At 41.0% G+C, this 23,601-nt stretch overlaps 2 protein-coding genes across 3 annotated transcripts in view; one reads left to right on the top strand and one right to left on the bottom strand.

Annotated features, from left to right (window-relative positions):
• SLC49A4 (solute carrier family 49 member 4) overlaps window positions 1-16,077 on the bottom strand; it is a 103,458-nt gene extending 87,381 nt beyond the window's left edge. Inside the window, exon 1 of the mRNA XM_081314767.1 lies at window positions 15,632-16,077. Within this exon, the coding sequence (XP_081170893.1) occupies window positions 15,632-16,022 (391 nt within the window). The 5' untranslated portion in view covers window positions 16,023-16,077. The remainder of the gene's footprint in view (window positions 1-15,631) is intronic.
• Window positions 16,078-16,892: 815 nt separating this feature from the next.
• HSPBAP1 (HSPB1 associated protein 1) overlaps window positions 16,893-23,601 on the top strand; it is a 71,616-nt gene continuing 64,907 nt past the window's right edge. Inside the window, exon 1 of one of the 2 annotated variants that reach the window (XM_081315128.1) lies at window positions 16,893-16,990. In XM_081315128.1, the coding sequence (XP_081171254.1) occupies window positions 16,936-16,990 (55 nt within the window). In that variant the 5' untranslated portion in view covers window positions 16,893-16,935. Of the gene's footprint in view, window positions 16,991-21,606; window positions 21,712-23,601 lie in introns of those variants that run through there. The other variant, XM_081315127.1, reaches the window with a different exon arrangement.

The raw sequence follows: 23,601 nt of genomic DNA, 5'->3' as shown, positions 1-23,601 counted from the left end.
TTAAGTCACACTAATCTAATTCAATCTCATTAAAAAGGGCAAATCCTTCTTTCAGTAGCTGTAATTAGGATTCAGAGAGCTGCCTGGTTACCTGGTGAGGAAGCAGTGTTAATAAGCTCTTGGCATCAAGTAGTTTGTGTGGGAATTGAGGACTATTTGAAAGGGAACAATAATCATAGTATCCTTCTGGACTGCATTTATCTAGGACAGGGCTTTTCAACCAGTCGTACGGGTACCACCTGTGGTACATTGGCACCTAGCAGGTGGCACACGACCATCCTAGAAAAGTGGTAGCGGGGGAGGAGAATGAGCTGAACCGGTGGTAGCACTGCACAAGCCTGAGCAAGAGACGGCTGGAGCTGCAGGGATGTCATGGCTCAGCGGAAGCACCAGGATCAGTGCCAGGCTCCAGCTGGAGCTCGGTGCTGATCCCAGGGCATCTGCTGAGCCCAGAAGAAGCGCTGATCAGCTGGAATGCTGCAGCATCTCCAGGGTCTTGCGATTTACATTCAGATGCTTGGCAACTGATTCATATTTATGACAGTCACAGTGTCCCAGGGTCATGTGAAGTGACCCAAACCTGCTGCAACTACCCAGCAGATGGGGGGAATAAAAACCAAACACCCCCCACCCCACCCCCGCTGCCAATCCTCAACAGAAATGCTCACAACAATGAAAACCTCGGACAGGAGGAAGAGCGCTGCCGGGCGGGAAGGCAGGTGTCTTGTTCGGCTGTGGCTTGGGGGGCACTTTTTTCAGTGCCATTGTAACTTTGAACTGTTGTAAGTTCAGGACTACCTGTACTTCATCACTTTTTTCCTTTTTTTTTGGTCATCATGTTTTTGACACCTTGCTAGGCGACTGGTGGTACTCGGATGTTGCCATATCCTAAAAGTGGTACAATGGGTGAAAAAGTTGAAAAGCCCTGATCTAGGATACCTTTCTACAAAGTTCTGCTTCTTCTTAAATAGGTAGTTCCAACCAGTGTATGTGTGGGGTGTGTGAGAGTCGGTAGTTTATCCAGACCACCATTTTCTTATGGACTTCAATCCTCTCTCATATTTTTTAACTTCCACATCAGCGAACCCCAACCTTTTGGCCACCAGAGGCCAGTTCCATGGAGAGAGGTTTTTCCGCGGACCAGAGTGACCATGGTTTCGCATGCTGCCCGCATCCCGTGGATGGGGGCTTTGTTTGCTTTCATGGCCCAGTTTCTGGCATAACACGGCCCGGTGCCGGTCCACAGACCAGGTGTTGGGGACCCCTGATCTACATGAAATCAGTGGGAAAGAGCATATGCCCATTTGGAGCACAGTGTTATCAGTATGTTACAGTATGTACTATAATGTCTTGTCCCAGTGTACGGAAGGTTTGGATGGGCTGAAACAGGTGGAGACTAAATCTCAGCAAGATGGGAATAGAATAGAATAGAATCTGGAAGGGACCCTGGAGGTCTTCTAGTCTAGCCCCCCGTTTAAGCAGGAGAACCTATACCATCTCAGACAAGTGACTGTCTATAGCCTCTTCTTAAAAATCTCCAGTGATGGAGCACTCACGATTTCTGGAGGCAAGCTGTTCCACTGGTTAATTGTACTCATTGTTAGGACGTTTCTCCTTAATTCCAGGTTGCTTCTCTCTTTGATCAGTTTCCAAACATTGTTTCTTGTCCTGCCATCTGGAGCTTTGGAGAATAACGTGACCCCCTCTTCTTTGTGGCATCCCCTCAAATACTGGACCACTGCTATCATGTCTTCCCTATTTTTTCTTTTCTTTAGACTAGCCAAACCCAAGTCCTGCAGCCGTTCTTCATATGTTTTAGTCTCCAGGCCTTTGATCATTTTAGTTGTTCTTCTCTGAATTTTTTTTCCAAACTCTCAACATCTTTTTTGTGATATGGTGACCAAAATTGATTGCAGTATTCCAGGTGTGGTCTTACTAGGGTTTTATAAAGTTGTACTAATACTTCATGTGATCTTGATTCTATGCCTCTGTTTACACATCCCAGGATTGTATTAGCTTTTTTGGTTGTTGCTGCACACTGCTGGCTCATAGCCAAGTGATCATCCACTAGGACTCCAAGGTCCCTCTCACAGTTACTGTTTTTGAGTCAGGTCTTTTTCCTGCCTAAATGTAAAACTCTGCTTTTCTCCGCACTGAAACTCATTTTGTTGCACAGGGCCCATTGTTCAAGTTTGTCAAGATCTTTCGGGATCCTGAGTTTGTCTTCTGGGGTGTTGGCTTCTCCTGCCAGTGTGGTGTCATCTGCAAATTTGATGAGTTCCCCTTCAATTCCCTCATCTAAGTCATTTATGAAGATATTGAAGAGTACTGGGCCTAAGACGGAACCTTGTGGTAACCCACTGCTTACTTCTCTCCATGTGGATGTAGTGCCTTGAGGACTACTTATTGAGTACGGTTAGTCAGCCAGCTACAGATCCATCTGGTGGTGATATTGTCTATTCCATTTTTTTTCTAGCTTATCAAGGAGTAGGTTGTGGTCTACCTTATCCAATGCCTTACTGAAGTCTAAGTATACTACGGTCCACAGTTATTTCACTGATCTATTAGTTTAGTTACTTTATCGAAGAATAAAGATTGGCTTGGCATGATCTGTTTTTGACAAACCCATGCTGGCTACTAGTTATAACTTTGTTTGCTTCTAGTTGTTCGCAGTTCTGTTTTTTTATTATCTTTTCTACGATCTTCCCAGATATTGATGTTAGACTGACTGGTCTGTAGTTTCCTGGGTCTGTTTTTTCTTTCTTTCTTGCAGATGGGAACCACATTAGCCCTTTTCCAATCCTCAGGTATTTCCCCAGTGCTCCAGGATTTTTGAAAGATATGGTGCAATGGTTCTGGGATAACATCTGTCAGCTCCTTCAGAACTCTGGGATGTAATCTGTCGGGTCCCAGTGATTTATATTCGTCAGTCAGATAGGTGTTCTCTTACCATTTTCTTATTTTAATTTTTGTTTCTAGTTTGTCTTTTGCAGTGGTTTTTTCGGTATGTTGGGCTATAGTTTCTTTTTGTGTGAAGACTGATGCAAAGTATGAGTTAAGCAGTTCTGCTTTCTCCCTGTTGCCTGTTTTTTTCCTTGCCATATTTTCTCTTTAGTGGACATACAGTTTTCTTGACTTTTTTCTTGTTGTTAATATATTGGAAGAAACTTTTTTTTATTATCCTTGATTTCTGTTGCAAGTCTTTGTTCTGAGCCTTTGCTTTCCTGATATCTTTGCATGTTCTGGCTGTTTGCTGATAATCGGCCTTAGGTATGTGCCCCTTTTTCCATTATTTGTAATTGTCCTTTTTGTCTTTCAGTTTGTCAGAGAGATCTTTGTGCAGCCATGCTGGTTTCTTCTTGAGTTTCTTGTTTTTCTTTTTCAGTGCTATTGTGCTGATATGGGCTTTTATGATCACATTTTTCAGGGTTTCCCATGCTTCTTGGGTTGTTTTCCCCTTTACAATTTTCATCCATGGGATCTTTCCTAGGTTCTCTCTGAGTTTGTTAAAGTCATCTCTTCTGAAGTTTAAGACCCTGGTTGGATTGTTTTCTGTTGCTAGTGTTTGCATTATATTAAATTCCAGTATGACGTGGTCACTTTCATCCAAGGTTCCAGTAAATTCAATTCCCTCTATCACTTCTTCAGTATGGCTTTACATCCAGTATGGCTTTACGTCTAGTTCCCTCCTCCACCTTTTGGAGTTGCTATTTGTTCAGTATGGTATTGTACTCTAGTGTGTGTGTGTGTGTGTGTGTGTGTGTGTGTGTGTGTGTGAGAGAGAGAGAGAGAGAGAGAGAGAGAGACTGTCCCTGAAGAAGTAGGGATGTAACATGGGGCTCCTCTTGGAATAATGGCTACTGGTATCTGAGCAGACAGAGGGAAGGTATGTGGGTGCTTGTGAGGGAACTTTGCCTAAATTCAGTTGGTATGCTAGGCGCAGCCCCCCACATAATAATTTCATTACTATGCTTGTAGCCTACTGCAATGCAGTCTACATGTACTGCCTTTAAAATCACTGAGAAGTTTCCATTTGTCCAAAATCAGCAGCCCAGTTATTTGTTGGCACTTGCTCCTAGAAGCACATTACAACTTAGCTCTGGTCTCTGCAAAGCTTTCTTTTAGCTACTGTGCTGGTTTTTATCAATAAATTCTACATGAATTGGCACTGAGGTACTTGTAGGACCTTCTTCTCAGTCCAGAATCTACTGCTTGACTTGTGTGTCAGAGAAATTTATTTATTTATTTATTTATTCAGTTTATATACAGCCCTATTCCCAAAGGACTCAGGGCAGAATTTAAAAACAATACAATATAAAATTAAAATTAAATTAAATTAAATATAGCCCAAAAAAAATCAAAATCACAATTTAAAATCATTAAAACCCCTCAGTGCAGGCCAGATAGCTCAAAGAGCCAGGTTTTTAGGTCCCGGCGAAACGAATGAAGGTCGGGGGCAGTCCAGAGTTCCGTTGGCAGTTGATTCCATAGGGCAGGCGCACCCACAGAGAACACCCTCCCCCTGGGATCACCCACCGGCAATCCTTGACCGGCGGTACCCTGAGGTGGCCCTCCCTGTGGGAGTGCACAGGACGATGGGAAGTTGATGCTGGCAGCAGGTGCTCCCTCAGATAATCCGGGCCCATGCCATTTAGGGCTTTATAGGTCATCACCAGCACCTTGAATTGCTGATAATTCCCCATTTCTGCAATGTATATGGAGTGGAAGCTCATAGCTTTTCAGTGATACCATCTATATTATGAAACGCCCTTCCATTAGAAATCAGGTTGGGCCCACAATTTTTGTCTTTTGGAAACTTTTTTTTAATTCCATTTATATCCCGCCCTTCTCCGAAGACTCAGGGCGGCTTACAAGCTTAGCAGTAGCCTTCATTCTATGTATATGCCAGCTTATTAGGGCTTTCACACACACCCTAAGCGGCATTATTACAAAGTCAGCTTATTGCCCCCAACAATCTGGGTCCTCATTTTACCTACCTCGGAAGGACGGAAGGCTGAGTCAACCTTGAGCCTGGTGGGATGCGAACCTGCACTAATTGCAGGCAGCTGGTGTTACTTAAGGAGGCATTAGCCCACTGCTCCACCAAGGCTCTTTTGAAAACTGAATTACTGTATTCTGGGAGTTATATGGTGAATAATAGGAAGCCCAATTTTGTCTAATGATATGTATAGTAGTATTAGGTTATTAAGTTCAGATCTTGTTATTGTTTTTACCATATATGGTTTTTTTTGTTCTATTTAACTACTGTAAACCACTGGGCTTGTTTTGTTTGTGCCAGGTATAAATACCACACAAAGTATACTGTAATCAGGAATCATTAGTATTATGTAATAGCTTCCAACCTTATTCTGTTGACCTTTGAAATTGGAATATTCACTGGAGACCAAGATCATGACCTTGACTATAAGTTGGCTGACTCAATATTCAACAACATTTTAGTTGGTTTCTAAGGTAATCCTCATAATCTATAAGTCCCAGATACGAGATTCATAGATATCATTTATCATAGCACTTAAATCAGGGGTGTCAAACTCAATTTCATTGAGGGCCACATCAGCATTGCGGTTGCCCTCAGGAGGCCGGGTGGGTATGGCCAGGGTAGCTGTGGCCTACTGGGTGGGCGTGGCTAGAGTGCGTATGGCCTACTGGGTGGGCGTGGCCAGCTCTACAACGTTCGCATCAAGGTTGCCTATGGGGGCCCGGGCAGGAGTGGGACAGATCTGAGGGTCTCTGGCAGGAGGAGGGTCTCTGGGCCAGGGCCAAGGCAGTGGGGGCCGTTCCCTCACTGTTTCCAGGATGGCTTCGCGGGCCGCATGAAACCACTTCACGGGCCGGATCTGGCCCCCGGGCCTTGTGTTTGACATGTCTGACTTAAATTATCAACATTTTTTTAAATTGCAGCGTCCACAATGTTTCCAATCCTCATGATGTGTCATGATGTTTAATTTTCTTAAAAAATCTACTGTACAAAATACTAGAAGAAAAAGTAATATATATTGCAACACTCCCCAGATAAAACCACTCAACTATATCAGCAATCTATAGCCCATCCTGGAAAAGGTGCTACTACTTCATGGGCAATAGTTGATAGTTGTATATCACTTACAGATAACCATTTAACTTAAAACTATTTACCAGCAAGAACAAATCACATTATAAGATCAGCAACAAAGATATCACTCACAACAACTGTGGAATATATACATCATTCTCTATACCAGAAAGTGATCACCACACAATTAATCCAAATCAATCCCACAAGATATTGTACTCTGTTTTTGAACTCAAAGTGACAATCCTTGAGAAAAGGAATTGCACAGATCAATATCATTATAAAATAACTAAGGTAGGGAACTTCAGAATATAAAAGAATGTGATTATACATGTTTAAAGTGTAATATAACACTTCTTAATGTTTTGGTAGTTTGTTCATAAATGTTGAGTTTGGGCTTATTACTTCTTATTATTATGACACAGTAAATCCATGTAATAATCAAAGTTAATGTGACATCACAATTTGCAATTATTTTTAAAAGCAAGTTTTACAAATGGATGTGATAGGGGTTCATGTGAAAGAGGATGCAGATGGAGACTATCAAAAAACTCAAGAGTGTTCCTGAACTTCTAAGGATCATTAAGACATTACAAAGCATTATAATTAGTAGAATAGTATTAAGAACAGAAGAACCCTATTTTTCATAAAAGAAAAGAGATTTAGTAAAAAGGGAAATATGTTCATTTTTGAGTATTAAACAAAACAACTTAGCATTTATACTGGAAGAAAAATTGTATTAGAACATAATAAAAGAACTTCTGGATGAGTCCAATATACTGTTTCTCAAGCCAATCAAATGCCCCATGTGCTTTTATAAGCACAGAAGGAACATAGCCCTCCCCCTCCATTGACACACAGCAACTGGTATTTGGATGCACACAATCCCCAATCCAAAGATAACACTAAGCCTTCAAAAACAACAGTTCACAGACATATTCTCTATGAATTTTAAAACTATCCAAGTTAGTGCCATAGCCACATTTTGTAGTAATTGTACTCCATAAATTAATTACTTCCTGGGTGAATTAGTGCTTCCCTTGTCTCTTATGTCTTAAAAAATGTATTGGATTGCCCTCGGTACTAGTGTTCTGAGAAAGGGAGAAGAACTTGAATAAAATTAATCCAGTATTGTAATTACCGATGGAATTCTACATGCAAAGACCATGCACAAACAAATATTGACATATGTCACACCAACTAACAAACACAAGTGGTTTTAAATTTTTTACCCTTCCTACTTCCTTGTTATTTTTACAAAATTAAAATATACAGTACATATAATTCCCATGTAGCAACACACTGCAACTTATAATCACATCCTGTATTACTCATAACAGTTATTTTAAGTAACAAAAACAAGATGCTCCCTCGTTTATTCTCTGGGTTATGTTTTTAGCCCATGACATCACACGGAGGCTTGTGTTTATAATAATCAAACAGAATAAGAGGTAATGTTGAAAATATCTAATTTTATACCATTTCTTTTCTTTCTGTTAAAACAAGGGCAGATTTTACAAAGTGCTCACCAATAAGGCAATGTTTTTCCTGCCTTATACAGTCCCAAAGCTTTCCCCAAATCCTCCAATAATTAAGAAATCTTCCCAAATAAGGTAAGAGAACTTGAGAAATGAATATCCAAAGTTTGATGAAACAGCTCCAATTATCTTTCTTTTTTGCTTTTATTTCTAAAAATATTTATGTAACGTCTTAGCATCTATTTAGATGATCCCTTCTGTCAATGTATTCATAATAGACAGGAAGAACACCAAAGAAGAGTTTAAGAGATGAAACCTGCTAGGTCTCAGAAACACTATAGAATATACTTAATTTTACAGATTATATACTGCATGCTCAAGGCTTTAATTAAGGAGCCCTAGTCATGATTGCTCTTCAGATTTATATCTAACCTCCATTCTAAAACTGAAGGTTGTCTACATAGCACTTGTTCTATCATTCCGCCCCCCTCAGAACTCTATTAGGCTGAGTTGACAAACATGACCGACCCAGTCATTCTGTGACTTTCTGTGCGCAGGAAACACCATAAAACATCTTTTATTATACTAGCTCTAACTATGCATTGACAGTGCCAAGGCCCACCCAAAGACAACACAGTGAAATCCAATAGTGTCTAATCCTATATTTGCTTGCACATAGGACAGAATCTTGCCAAACAAAAGTCCTAACTCAGGGATAGAGAACCTTGGCTCTTTTATGACTTGTGGACTTCAACACCCAGAATTCCTGAACCAGCCATGCTGACTCAGGAATTCTGGGAGCTGAAGTCCACAAATCATAAAAGAGCCAAGGTTCCCTACCCCTACCCTAGCCTATTAGCCTATTAGATATATGTTAAAGGATTCTAGGGTGTGGCTATTCTGAATCTCTTCCCCCCTCCCTCCCTGGACTGTGCACTCTCATAATGGGAGTCTCTCTATGGAAAATCTCTCTGTTGCCAAAACTCTCCCCCACTGTTGTTCCAGGTGCACATTCCATCACAAATAGGTCCAAATAGTTCCTTCATGCCAGTAGAATTCTGCAGCCAACTAGGTTCCCCTTTTGTATGGAAAAACTCTATATTGTGCATCTAGATTTATTTATTTAATCTCTAAACTGTCACAATGATGGGCTCTTAGTGGCATACAAAAATAATTTGTCATCAAATATTTTGGGAGTACAGTACTATATGTCATCATTACAATTTATAAAAAAATAAGCCAATAACCTAATCAGAGCAATATAAACCTGCCTATGGTGTTATCTTACCATAACTAATTATAAAGGCCCTCTGGGAAAATTCTTTTTAACTTCCTTCCAAAAGTACAGTGTAATCTAGCCTCTTGTGGAAAATTGCTCTACACATAGGGGTTTTTATGGAGAAGCACATGTGCAGAAGAAATGTTTGATGAACTAAGCACTTCACTGGGACTCTCAATAGGTGGTCTAAAACAATTTAAAGTAAGATATTACAGTTTTTCTGGAGGGAAAAAGAGGATCTGAAGCTTCTAAGAGAGGGGAAAAATAAATACCATTAGTTATTTAGTATTTAAAAAAGGAAGCAATGGTAATTTCCAAGTATAAAGATCCTTTGCAAATAAAAACAATGGACAGTGATGTCCCCGTTTAGCAAGATAAGAATGCTATTTATTTTGTACAACTACAGAAGATGGCAAATAGAAATTCCCAGAAAAACTTCAGATAAGACTATTCTCAAGAAAGATAAATATAAAACTATTTTAAAACTATTTATGATGCAAGGGAGAAAAATAGTAAAAACAGCAAGCAAGCCTATATCTAAATCTTGGAACAAAATAATAAAAAGGAATCTAATGGAACCAAGCAATGACTGATTTTTATCAACTCTCCTTTACAACTACAAAATAAGCTGACAGCAGGCTGAAAGTTTTTATAACATGGTTTTTAAGGATAATGTTCAGATTCCCTTAGTGACAAAAGATCAAATCTTGAAGTCCTAGAGATGGCACAAGAGAAAAGGAACCTCATCAAGGCTCAAAAACTCTGAATCACGTACTCAAATGCAACTCTATACAATGCAAAGAATTGTGTTGGAAAAAAGGTGGAAGGAAGAAAAATAAAAGCAGGAAGTACACAGAAACACTTGAGCAGTAATGTACAAAAGTGAACTCATCTAAATGATGAAGAATGTGCAAGGGGTAGCACAGAGATGCATCCAATGAAGATCCATGACCATCAATGTCCTGCAATCTCCTGAACAAAACTGAACTGAATTCTTTTGCAATTGCCACTTCAGTCATTTCTACCCCAAGTCCTGTTCAATTATTATGAAATCTTCAGCTCCTACCACAGTTTACTCCTTTTCAAGGGGGAGCAGGATATGAACATACTAGCCTTGTCCTACTCTCTCACTGCCCTCCATGGAAAAAGAATGAATATGTGAAATGAGGTTAAAAAAAAAGTGGGTAAAGTTACTACATCTTTCCTGCCTGGCTGATAGGAAAAAAAAATCCCTGGATAGGGAAGGTGCTTCATCAATGATTTCACATATTCTTCTAGATTCCTTGTTCTGAAATTTTATTCCACAAATATAAAATGCCCTTCCAGCTCTTCCATGTTTGGAGGGAAAGTCCTTTCTAATATAGTAAAACTACAAAACAGAGTTGTTACACTTCAGCATTGTTCACTCTCCAGCATGGAAGAAACTCTTGATATGTATATCTTTTAACAGCTTTAATCACTAAAAAGGCACTTTCAATTTACTGTTTTCAAGAGTTGCTAAATTAAACAAATCTAACATCTCTGACAATTTTGTAATCCATCATAGATCCTCTTCATATCTGTATAGCCATTTCACTTTCTTACCAAAACTGTAATCTTCTGGTAGTAACTCTCACTGAACTCAGTGGACTTCTTTTAATAAGGCATATCTGGAATTGCTTTGTAAACAGTTAATTTTAAAATACTACAATTAATTCAGAGCCTTGGGGACATGAAAAGATAAACCACTGAAATAATGTAAACATAAACGAAAAGGCACACATGTGGATAACTATTTCTATGGGAATAAGCAAGAATTTCTTGTTTAAAAAGTTACAATTAAAAGCCTAATTGCTGTCCTTGCACTTTCAGCTGAACTCATTTAGTCTTGAGCGCCAAAGGCAAAATTGGCTGGAGAATTATGGGAGTTGAAGCTCAATACAGCTTTTTTTCTTAAGTTAAAAAAAATCTTTTTTTAAAGCTTACATGTAGGTTTATATAATGAAGCAAGTGCAAATAGTTTGAGGTGTTTTACTTCCCAATCTGCATTCACTCTTCAAAGCTATGAACAACCTGAAGGTTCAGATGGTGACTCTGACACCCTCCCAATTCTGCCATTTCAGCTAGCAAAGCAAACCAAGGGCACACCTGCTCTGTGAAGGGGTCCAGAGAGGAACTGCATTTACTGAATCATTTGCACAGGTTGAAGATACAGTCACGTATGCTTCCAATTAGCATTCCTTTTATTATTTACTTGCTTTTGCTTTTTGTGTTGGGTTATTTTTCTTTTAAACAAGTTTGTTTTGCAAAATGAAAAATAAACATTAGCAAGTTAGAAAAGGAAAAAAATATTTGTATTTAACACCAACTTTTATATTTAACCTTCAGTGAAATCCCAGTATCGTTTTGCTGACTTTCTGAAAAAGCAGAATCATGCTGTTCCTAATTTTACGTAGTAAAAAGTCTTCAGGGACGCGGTGGCTCAGTGGGTTAGGACGCTGAGCTTGTCGATCAGAAGGTCGGCAGTTCAGCGGGTGGAATCACGAGTGCCGCGTAACAGAGTGAGCACCTGTTACTCGTCCCAGCTTCTGCCAACCTAGCAGTTCGAAAGCACATAAAAATGCAAGTAGAAAAATAGGGACCACTACGGTGGGAAGGTAACAGCGTTCCGTGCGCCTTTGGCGTCTAGTCATGCCGGCCACATGACCACGGAGACGTCCTCGGACAAGCGCTGGCTCTTCGGCTTTGAAACGGAGATGAGCACCGGCCCCTAGAGTCGGAAACGACTAGCACGCATGTGTGGGGGAACCTTTACCTTTACAAAAAAGTCTTCAGTTTTATTTTATTGTCAAAATGATGTTCTGGTTATTTTTCAGTGCTCTCTGTACTCATCCTGTCATTTCTCTTTTGTAAGCAAAGCTTGCATGGTTCAGGAGCTGAGTATCTATACCTTTTCCTTATAGTTTCATTCCATCCATTGAGTAAGGAATAGTCCCATACAGGTCACACTGCATTAATCCAACCAGGAGATAACTAAGGCATAAGTGACCGTAAGCAGAACATCCTGATCCAGCAGCAGGTATAATTGGTGCACCAGCTGAAACTGTGCAAAGACTCTGCTGGCAGGAGCTACGATTCCAAGAGGCTTATGGCAAAATTTAAGGTGCTGGTTATCACCTATTAAGCCTGGTCACTTGAGGGACAATCTATCTCCAATAGCTACTGCATGTTCACTAAAATTTTACAAAGTAAGTGCACTTCAGATGCCTTTGATCAAAGCTATTTGGGCTTCAGAAGCATACCTTCTCTGTTGTAATCCCTGCCCTTTGGAAAAGCATGTCCCCCTCCTCCCTCCCCCCTGTCAAGAACCACATGGCTTCCACTCTGATGATATTCAGAGTGATATTTCGGCTATTTTCCTAGGCCTTTTGATAAGGAGGCTTTTAACATCAAACAACTTATTTCTTGTTATGTGTAGTATTTCTGTTCTGCTCTTTTTTTTTACTTTTTAAAATGCAGATCATTCTGAGTTGGATGGACCTTAAACACAGTAAGTAAATAAATAATTCACCTTAAATTCTTCTTGCCATCATATAGTGTCATAAACATACCATATATCTAGACCAGACATGTCAAACTCGCAACGTCACACAACATATCAGAGCTTTTTCGCCATTGCTGGGCGTGGTTTCCCGGTGATGTGTACAGCCCGCAGGCCGGCAGTTTGACACCCCTGGTCTAGACTATGAATGGAAGCTTAGTTTCCAATTTACATTAATCTTTCAAGAAAATATTCACATATAAAAATAAAAAGGCATTTAACTGCATTCTACACTTTAAGAATTTTATACCTATAATGGTATGAATATATATATATTCAGTTTGATTCCACAAAGATATAAGTCAGTTACTCTTCTTTCTTTTCACCAAAAATAATAGATTAAGATTACTGAAAAGCTTACTAGATCATTAATGGTGTGAACTGTGTAAAGCAGAACATTAGGTGAATAAACCCTAGAATGTTTGAGGGATTAGGCCACTCAATGGGAACAGAATGATTCAGAACAATCAAATACCTTTTCTTCAAATACCAAACAATCCAATTGAATTTCACAACTACAACATGTGGTAATGCATTTTCAACTTTCAAGGCTATTTAAAGCAAAAAGGAGCCAAAACATGAGCAATATCCATGACAGAGCTGACAAAGTAATGAAGCCTCTCTGACTATAAGCAATATCACTTGTGAGTACCGGGAAACTAACAGGATATTATCATTGCATCATACCCTCCCTGGAAAAAACACTTGATAGCTTACATCTGACTACTACTGAGAAACAGAATACTAAAATTGTTCTAGAAAGGCAGTGTTTGTTATGGTTATCAAAATGCTTAACATTCACTATTTCTTGTAAAACTGACTGATTCCACATATACTTCTATAGTAAACCTAGAAGTTACTTCCATATTTGAAAAGCAAAATCAATAATTTGAAAACAAATGTATACCTAATATATTAAGAAAGAGTAGGGAAAAATAGCATGCTAACTCTTGAGGTTAAGGTTCAAGACCACCTTCAGTCAAGGAAACTCATTGGAAGATTTTGGCTAGCTACATATCTCAAAAGAGTGTTGATGTGGGGATAAAATTGAGAAATGCAAGTTTTATACTACTCTGAGTTTCTAAAGGAAAGATGAGTATACAACTAATAATTAGGTAAAATCTAAAAAATCTTCAATGCTTTACTGTTATTTTTAGGGAAAAGACCCACAGAAAAGCCAGTGTGTGAATGTTTGTTCTGCCTAATTAAATTATCTAAAGTGAAAGCCAGATAATTCAGAAAATCAGGATAGAGGAATTTTGGAGAGTTGACATATTTCCCCAAAACTAGTGCACATTGGTTAAAATATATTCAAAACTCCCAAACAGAGCAATTTCTCTTGCAAGAATGCACATTAAGACCTATCAATATAACTTCTGGGATTCCATCTTTAATGAAGTATGGATTCTTTCTAAAATACTGGACATTTATGCTGACATTGAGCACATGTGGCCACATAATTTTGACATTTCATCATATAGCTACCTCCACATTCTCCATACGTAATTTTAAAGAGAGCTAACAGTCTCAAATACTGTTCACTTATAAAATATGTGGCCTTCATAACATATACACAAAATTTTATACAGAAGAGACAACCACAGGATTAGGTCTTGACAAATAACACATTGCATCTCTTAAGTAGGATCCTTTTGTTACATTTAGCTACAAGAAAATAGCTCACCAGTGTTTACATTTTACTTTGATATAGCATTCAAATATCACAAAGAAAAAAACAATAATCTGAATAGCTAAGCTGTTCTTAATGTAGTTTTGTTCATTTTATTTTAGTTTTAATTGTTAAAAAGAAGCCCATTTCTCAAGTTTTTAAACTTCTCTGTAGACAAAATATTTGTCACTGACGAACAGGACATTATTATTTTTCCTTTCATTGTCTCTTTCCAATAATCTTATTGTGAATGAAAAAGTATTTTAGTTAATAAATATTCCTCTGTATAATCAGTCTTACAATAATACTTGATCATAAAGGTTAGCCACAAATCCAGTTCATTCCCTACTTTCTTTCAGAGATGCTTACCTAGCAACTGGAAAGCAATCACACTATTGTCTAAACTGCCAAGTTAAGGGAAGGCTGCCCTAAAGAGGAAGGGGTTTCATAGCTTGGCTTGGTCAGAAAGATCAACATTTCAATAACCAATAACCAAGAGTGACTACTTCCATTCACTTGCCTTCTGCTTCCAGGGGATAATCAAATTAAATTCGGCATTGGCTACAAGAGGACATAGCCTAGCTATGGCCTATATGAACTACCTCTTCTACTATGAACCTGCACGGTAACTCAGGTCAGTTGGAAAGGTCCTTCCGAAGATGTCCCGAAAGGCATGGGGGTAGTTTACCTATATAGTCCAGGAGAAAGTTTTTCTCCAATGTGGTTCCCAGACTCTGGATTGCCTTAATCAAGCTGCATCTTTGGCCCCTACTCTCCCAATAAGATATAGTGACAATGAGAAAAGTTGGTCTCTGGTCTCTTCCATCAACCCTTAATTTGACCTGAACTGTTTTTTTGATGATACGAATTACAATTTTAGTTCTGATCTTAATTGTACTGTTTTTATTTTTAGATGATATAATTTGCATTTTTGGATGCTGCAAGCCGCCCGGGTATACAGTAGTCCACAGATTAAGGCCCAAATGTAATAAATGTTTCAAAAGCTATACATTTATTTACATGAAAATTCTTGTTTCAAATGTAACACCTCCCAAGAGAAACTGAAGGGACGTCAGGGAAACAGTAACAGGTTTTAGATCCACAAATATCTACCTGCCCCAAGGACTGGAAGTCAGGTAATTAAGGCTATCAAGCTTCCTTTTTCCCCGGATCTTTCTAATTGGATGGCCAAAGCTTCGGGGAAGAAATTCTTTCTTCCACTAAAGCAGGGGTCGGCAACCTTGGCTCTTTTATGACTCGCGGACTTCAACTCCCAGAATTCCTGAGCCAGCTGGCTCAGGAATTCTGGGAGTTGAAGTCCGCGAGTCATAAAAGAGCCAAGGTTGCCGACCCCTGCACTAAAGCAACCCAACTTTCCGGGTGTTTGGGACCCAATCTCCCACCGCCCCGAGGAGGCCGGCTGAGGATGCCAGGCACTGCCAAGTCAACGCATCCGAAAGGCACCGGGTCTGCTTTCATCGAAGGAGCCTTTCCCGTCTCTGGAGACGGCGGCTCCCGGCACAGCCGCCCTGGCCGTTCCCTCCTTCCTCACCCTTCTTGTCCATCAGCCACATGAAGGCGAAGCAGGGCACGAAGCCGATGGGTCCCCAGAAGACCAGCAGGGCGATATCCAAACTGGAGAAGCCGAAGGCCTGGCGGGCCGAGTTCTGAATAGGGCCCCACGTATTCCACACCAGGCCCTGCAAGAAGGCCAGCAGCGAGAAGAGCAGCAGCACCAGCCAGCGCCGCCCGTACACGCGACCCGGCACCGGCGGCAGGCGAGGCAGGGGCCCCGCCAGAGGCGTCCCTCTGCCCCGCGACTCCGCTGCCGCCGCCGCCGCCCGGTAGAACTGGCCATGCGGAGCAAACGGCGGCGGCCCGGCGGGCGGCGTAGGGGGCAACAGAGGCTCCCGCTCCTCGGGGTTGCTCCAGGCTGAGCCCATCGCCGGGGCGGCGGCAGTCCCACCTGCCTGCGACCGGCTGCTCTGCTAACGTTACCCAGCCGCGGTGGCGGCGGCGGCAGCGATGTAAGCAAACCCCGCCCGGGCTAGGAGGCAACCTGGCCAGCCGCATGCGCGAGGTAGGCGGGCTTCGCCAAGGCGCTTCCCCGCCGATGTCGTCGGTGATGGGAAGAACGAGGAAGGGGCTGCCGGATTGGGAAGCCCGGCTTGGGGCTCTCCAGATCAGGGGTCTTCAAACTTGGCCCTTTTGTGACTTGTGGACTTCAAGTCCCAGAATTCCTCAGCCAGCCATGCTGGCTGAGGAATTCTGGGACTTGAAGTCCACAAGTCACAAAAGGGCCAAGTTTGAAGACCCCTGCTCCAGATGATCGGGGTTAGAGCTGGTCCCTGTCCCCAACCGGGGAGCTTACGAGACGGAGGACGATCTCTTCCCACCGATTGGGAGACCACCAAGTCGGGGCAGACTACTTTAGCCTCTCCGCGGGAGAAGTCGGAGCAAGTCCCCGAGAACCGGCTAATTACAAAGAAAAAGCTGGATATTAGCCTAACTGTAGCGAAGTGTCAGTTACCAGCGCGGGGGTTTTAACCTTGGCTGGAACTGGGGGAAAAGCTAGTTGTGTTAATACTCTTCGGCGACATAAGGAAGGGAAAAGAGAGCTGCTCCGAACGTTTTTATGGCCCAAGTGGACCGAAGGCAACGGAGAAAGAAGGCCGCGCCGGTTCCAACTTGGTGCAGCCTCTTGGATGCGAAGTTGAAAACAAAGCCACGTGATTCGGCTCAAATGATCCCTCACATGATCGCGGGTGGAGTAAGGGCTGGCCGGTGACGGTGAAAGGGTGAGCCGAGGAGGACCAGGAACTGGGAGCAGCCTCGCTCTCTCTAGTCGGACTAGAGATGGAGAGCGAAGCGGTGGCTGCGGAGGTGGCCGCTTTGGAGCCCTTGCTTGCTGGTAGGTACGCCTGCCTGCCTTGCCGTGTTAAGTCTGGTTTGTTGGCACTTCGTCGAGACACGTAAAAGTAAGGAGGAGTGATTAAATGATAACGGGACCCGTTTTTAACGAACTGGCTTTTCCTGTCCTATCAGGCTACACGCAGGGGTCTTCAAACTTGGCCCTTTTATGACTTGTGGACTTCAACTCCCAGAATTCCTCAGCCAGCTTTGCTGGCTGAGGAATTCTGGGAGTTGAAGTCCACAAGTCATAAAAGGGCCAAGTTTGAAAACCCCTGGCCGCTACAGGTTCGCTGCTTCAGTCACTTCTTTCTGCTTCGTGAATGAAAAGGAGGGCGACTTACGGTAGCTGCTTTAAGGAATTGCTGCCCATCGCAGCGCTCTCCCGTGCGCCTTTTTGCACTGAAGCGGAAATAGTCACAGCTCTAGAAAATACGCTCGGCGTTTATCCATCCGTCCGGGCATCCAATTCATCCAAGGTGCTATTTATTGCTTAAACAATCCCGAAGTGAAGATGTGACAGCTTTAAACAATTGATCGTAAAGCTCTAGAAAATTCTCACATCTTTAAACTTACAAAACGTCCTGCTATCTTGAACAAATAAAACATGTGTTTCAATGTGTAACGAACGTAATGAGTATCAAGAGAACTGGTTTCAGTTCTGCTGGATGTGCATAGTAAGGTAAAGGTAAAGGTTCCCCCCGCACATGTGTGCTAGTCGTTTCCCACTCTAGGGGCCGGTGCTCATCTCCGTTTCAAAGCTGAAGAGCCAGCGCTTGTCCGAGGACGTCTCCGTGGTCATGTGGCTGGCATGACTATACGCCAAAGGCTCACGGAACGCTGTTACCTTCCCACCGTAGTGGTCCCTATTTTTCTACTTGCATTTTTACGTGCTTTCGAACTGCTAGGTTGGCAGAAGCTGGGACGAGTAACAGGCGTTCACTCTGTTATGCGGCACTCGGGATTCGGCCTGCCAAACTGCCGACCTTCTGATCGACAAACTCAGCGTCCTAACCCACTGAGCCACCGCGTGTCCCTATATGCATAGTAATCATACCATATTGCACAATGAGGATATTCACATTAGTCAATATAAAATATCTCCAAGTGAAGAATGGTCTATCTCTTAAATATAATTTATTATTAGATGTTTGGAGACTAAAATATTAAAAGCCCAGCTATAGATGCTTTTCGTTGGACATATTCTCTACAAAATGTGGTAAACATATATAAGGCTAGACTTAGATATGTAACTTGCTTGAACATGCAATTATATGGATTCACTGACTAATTTAAACCAACCCACTTTTGTTTATCTTCACCCAGGCTTTTGGTGAGGGAGGGTGAGACTCCCCACTTCCTTCCACCTGGTCTATTGCACTTGCTATCTTTTATTGGTTTTATTGTATTTTATTTGACTATTGTGAGCCGCCTATAGTCATTGGAGTCAGGCAGCACACCAGTTTAATAAATGATAATGAACATAATAGCTTGAACTAAGATAGTAATTGGTCACATGTCATTCTCCAGTCAATTCATGTTTATCAATTGCATTACCCTTATTCATCCATTGCCAACCCAGTGATCATTTAAGAATAAAGAAAAACTATTAGGCCTTGCTTTGGATATCAGGTGCTTCTGTATTGTTTCGTTTCACCTAAAAAAGGTGATGCAGCTGTCAAGCAATTTTTATTTTTCAAACACAGTCTTAAAAATATGCACTTTTTACTTCCACAAATTACACTTTGGGGAGAGGGGTTGTAGTTTCCATTCTTCAAAAGAGGTGTGTTGAGGTTTCACTCAAGCAGAATGGAAACTTGAATTTACCCTTTATGTAGCTACTCCATTTTTAACTCATTCTTTACCTTCAAAATTGTTTGGGTATTTTCATTTTGTGTGTCAAATATTGATGGCAATCTACTGAACTGACAATGCTGAAATAATATTTACCCAAGCTTCCATACTACACCAGTCAGAAGACTCTGAGCAGTATACAATTCCCGAATAGAGTTATTTAAGGCTAAACTATTATAATGCAACCAATAATAATTTAAAAACATAACTAAAACATTTATGAGGGGACAGTCTTAGGTTTACTGTTACTTCATTGCTGGATTTGTATTAGCATTATACACCCCAAACAATTTCAGCCTGATCAAGCTGATTAAAAGAGGAGACTGGAGAAAAATATTTAAAGATCTGGTCTTGAGAGAGAAGAATTTCAACATGTCTACAAAGCAACATGGTGGGGAAAGTTGTCCTAAAAGTGTCATTGACAACCATGAAACTTGCTCTTAAGTGAACACGGATAAGATTCAGATGGGAAATAACTTAAAAAATTGAGATGGACTAGTATTTTATCTTAAGCTTTTTTTTTCAGGAGAGTCCTTCAAAGGGGGAAAACATAGAAAACTTGTTTTTTCATCTCTCAAATATCTCTGTCCCTGATGGGCATAATGCAGTACAACAGTCACTAGAAATTTTTGAATCAAAGCTTGCATACCCTGTTCACATCATTTAAATGCATTTCTCAGTTCTAGTATAACTAATCTGAGATACAATTATTTCCCCAACCAGGAAAGGCTAGCAGAGAAGTTAATACAGTAATAAGACAATTATCAAAAGTTGCCTTGTAACTTCTTGATGCCAGAAAGATTTCCCCACGTGAAAATGATGATTAGAGAAGAAGCAGGCAAAAAACAGCAAATAAATTAGAATGGTAAATAGAATTTTCTGCATTTTACACACTTTTCCAGAGCTCCTTTTTCTCTCCTGATCTATCACCTAAAAGTACCAACCAGTTTTCAACAATTTTGTCATGGAATGTTGTTGCAGTTTAGAATTTAGAGATGGTTATAGTTGTTACTGGACACTTTTTGTTCCTGGAAGTTTATATCTTGACTCTTGGTATTTTATCCATCAAACATACTTCGATCTTGTCTGGTCTTTGGCATACAGCAGCATGGTTTAATTCCAGCAGGTGAGCACATGCACCGCTTGCTTGCCACTTGCTGGCCGCTGGCACAGAACTATCCCCTCTATCTCCCCCCCCCCTCTGCAGAACTGGAAAGGTTGGAGAACTCTGGTGTAGGAGTTAAGGCATCAGGCTAGAAACCTGGAGTCTCAGCTAAGGCATAAAACCAACTGGGTGACTTTGGGCCAGTCACTTTCTCTCAGCCCTAGGAAGGAGGCAGTGGCAAACCAGTTCTGAAAAACTTTGTCAAGAAAACTGCAGAGACCAGGCAGTTGCTGAGAATCAGACATGATTGAAAGGAAGAAGAGGAAAGCATAATGTTGCTCAGCCTACTCAAGTGTGTTGTTATAGGGAAAAATAGGGAATGAAAGGGATTTTCTGAATGAAGGCAAGAAATAAATGTAAGGAAGGACACTGATAAATTCCATGCATCTTTCATGCCTATAAATAGGAATGCAAAAATGTTAAGAATATAAATAAGACAATTAACTAGTTTAAATGTCTTAAAATAGAACTTATATTTCATCATAGATATTTAATGTTATTTGTAAGGTTCCCCCGCACATGCATGTTAGTCGTTTCCGACTCTAGGGGCCGGTGCTCATCTCCGTTTCAAAGCCGAAGAGCCAGCGCTTGTCCCGAGGACGTCTCCGTGGTCATGTGGCCGGCATGACTAGACGCCAAAGGCTCACGGAACGCTGTTACCTTCCCACCGCAGTGGTCCCTATTTTTCTACTTGCATTTTTATGTGCTTTAGAACTGCTAGGTTGGCAGAAGTTGGGACGAGTAACAGGCGCTCACTCTGCTACACGGCACTCGGGATTCGACCCGCCAAACTGCCGACCTTCCGATCAACAAGCTCAGCGTCCTAACCCACTGAGCCACCGCGTCCCTTATTTGTTATTTGTATTTACATGTAATTAAAATCATAACTGAAATAATAAGGTGTAATTAGAACATTTTAAATTGCTTTGCTTTGTAGTCCCATGGCCTGTATTTGGATATTCCTGTAGTGGTCTGACCTTTCCTCCCCAATTAATTTAACAGAGTGTAGTACCGTACTCAATAGGCTTTCTCTAGGCTATAATGTCATCAAAATTAGTTAAAGGGAAAGAATGGCACTGTTGATAAATTGATAAAGCCAAATTAATTTCTTCTTGCAGCCAGTTGATAGCTTTATTTCACTCTCAGAACAAATGCATTTGTAAACATGCTAATTTCATTTGTTCTTAGTGGTGGCATTGTTACCCTTTCAATTTTTCACTCCATTGTGTTCACAGAAGTAGATTTATTTCTTTAGCCTGCTTGCAATATAGTTAAGCCTTCCTATAAATAAGGTAAAATATGATACAGGTGCAGAAGCATGTTAAGATAATAACACTGGCTGATTATATTATACTGATTCTGGTGTTTAAGCTGTGGAATATTGAAGGATTCAAGTCTATATAAAAACTATATGAAGTGCAGGAGTGGATGGAGAGGGCTTAGAATACAATGATGTTACTATGCTCACAATAACCAGATTTTCAGAATTGAGAGGAGCTGTGCAGGATCATGGGAAATAACTAGGTGCAATGGTGGATTAGGTGATGCTGAAACTATGAATAAAACTTCCTCTTTCTTGGGAATTAGGGACATTGTCTACTATGGACCATAGATGTCATTTGGAGATCTTCCTGGATCCATTGCTTTCAGTGGAAGCCCAGGTGTTTTCGATGAGGAATTTTGTCCCTTTCTGGTTGGCTCAGGTACAAGGGTACACATATTGATCCACAGAAATGATAACCTCAAGTTGGGAGTATTACAAATATGCTTTGCATGGATTACATCTGAGTTTGACCAGAAGCTGAAGGTGATATGGAACGCCATGGCAGGGGTGTTAAAAGTGTAACTCTTTAGCACACCTCTTCTAAATAAACTGTAGTAGCTGCCATTATCCTAAATGAACCAACTTTTGGCCCTTCAGAGCTAGAGTTGGATAGAATACCTGATTAGTTTTTTTCCTTTAGGCATCACCTTGGTCATCAAGACTTGAGTTGGAATGCCCTCTTGATAGCACTGTGTTTGATTAGAAATTGTACTGTATAGCAATTAAAGAGAGATCATTCTTGGAAAGTTCACTGTTTGTGGTTGGCACCAAAGCTTTTGGGATTTTTGTCTTGGATTTGTGCTGCTATGCTGTTGTATCTTCTGCTGTCCAGTTAGGTGCTAGTCCTAATCAAACTTTGCTGATCACAAAAGACAAGGCTGGGACTGGAATCATCCTACTAGAGTAGTTCTCTTTCTTCCTGAAGGGTTCTAATTAGTGATGGTCAGGAGGCAAAAGACCTCTTGAATATGGGAGTACCACGGGGTTCAGCATTCATTCTTCTTCAACGTCTACATAATACTGCTTGGGAAGATCACCCGCCAATACAGAATTATATGTAGTGAATAAAGGGGATGACCTTGAAGGACAGAATGAAGATCCATTACCAAGGTAGTGATTAGATAAATGAAACTTGAGCCAAAGCCAAGAAAGTAGTTTGTGTAAAAGGTCTCAGATACCCACCCATTCTCTCCTTTTAATGGAATTAAAGAGAGAGGAAGGGTAGTACATTCCTACTTGCAAGATTTTGTAACTTAATCTGTTCTTTCTGTGAGGGATCTAACATAGGCTATCTTCAGTATGCTGAGGCCATCCAGCTGTATATCCAAACTCCAGTCTGATTGGTAATACAGTCAAGATGCTGTTTCAGTATCTGGAACCTGTTATGTTTCGGATGGGGAAGAAAAAGCTTAGGGCTCTATTTCTGTGGAGTTCTTTGGTGTGTTAAAGCCACACTATACCTGAGATTTCCATTTTTAATATTGTATGGGGTTATTGTACTTTCTTGCGTTGAACTGATTTGTGATCTGGAGGTCCTTCCTGGCTCTCAGGCTCTGCTCATGAAGCTGTGGGAGAGAGCATTGACAAGGAGGGTCTTTTTCACAGCTTCATTTGCTGTGAAATGTATGACTTTTCCTGGAGTAGGAGACATTTCTCTCAGTCATCATGCCTTTCTTAGTCACTAATGTTTGGACTATTAGAAAATGTTTTACATGGGGCTGGCCTTGATGACAAAGCTACAGCTGGTCTAAAATGTAGAAGGGAGTCACTTCACAATCTGTTGATTTGATACTAGTATTTTGAGAGTTGCTTTGGTTACTATTTGGCTTCCAGATGCAATTTGAGATGTTGGCCACTTCTTTTAAAGCCATTCATGGAAAAAGACCTGGATATTTGGGGGACTGCCTTCCTTAATTAGTTCTTCTTGTTGGATGGAAGGGCTCATTTCACTTCCCTTTAGACATGGATCTATGACAATTCATCATGGCCAACTTGCCATGGCCAATTTGCCACGGCCAACTTGCCACCACTAATTTGCTGAGGGACAACTCGCCGTGGCTAACTTGCCACAGGACAACTCGTTGCTGGACAAAAGTTACACTAATAAAGATGGTGGAATAGAATCATTAAAGAAAGGATGCAAAAGGAGGGACAGAAAGAAATGTGATCAAGAAAAAGTAAAATATTTTTTTATTTATTTTAAATAAATTAAATTGTTCTGCAGTGAGTTGTCCCATGGCAAGTTGCCTATGGCTAATTGTACCGTGGC

This window comes from Vipera berus (genome assembly GCF_964194415.1).
Source record: "Vipera berus genome assembly, chromosome: 1".
NCBI lineage: Eukaryota > Metazoa > Chordata > Lepidosauria > Squamata > Viperidae > Vipera > Vipera berus.
Note: the sequence above shows the minus strand (reverse complement) of the source record. Positions and strands in the feature narration are given on the sequence as shown.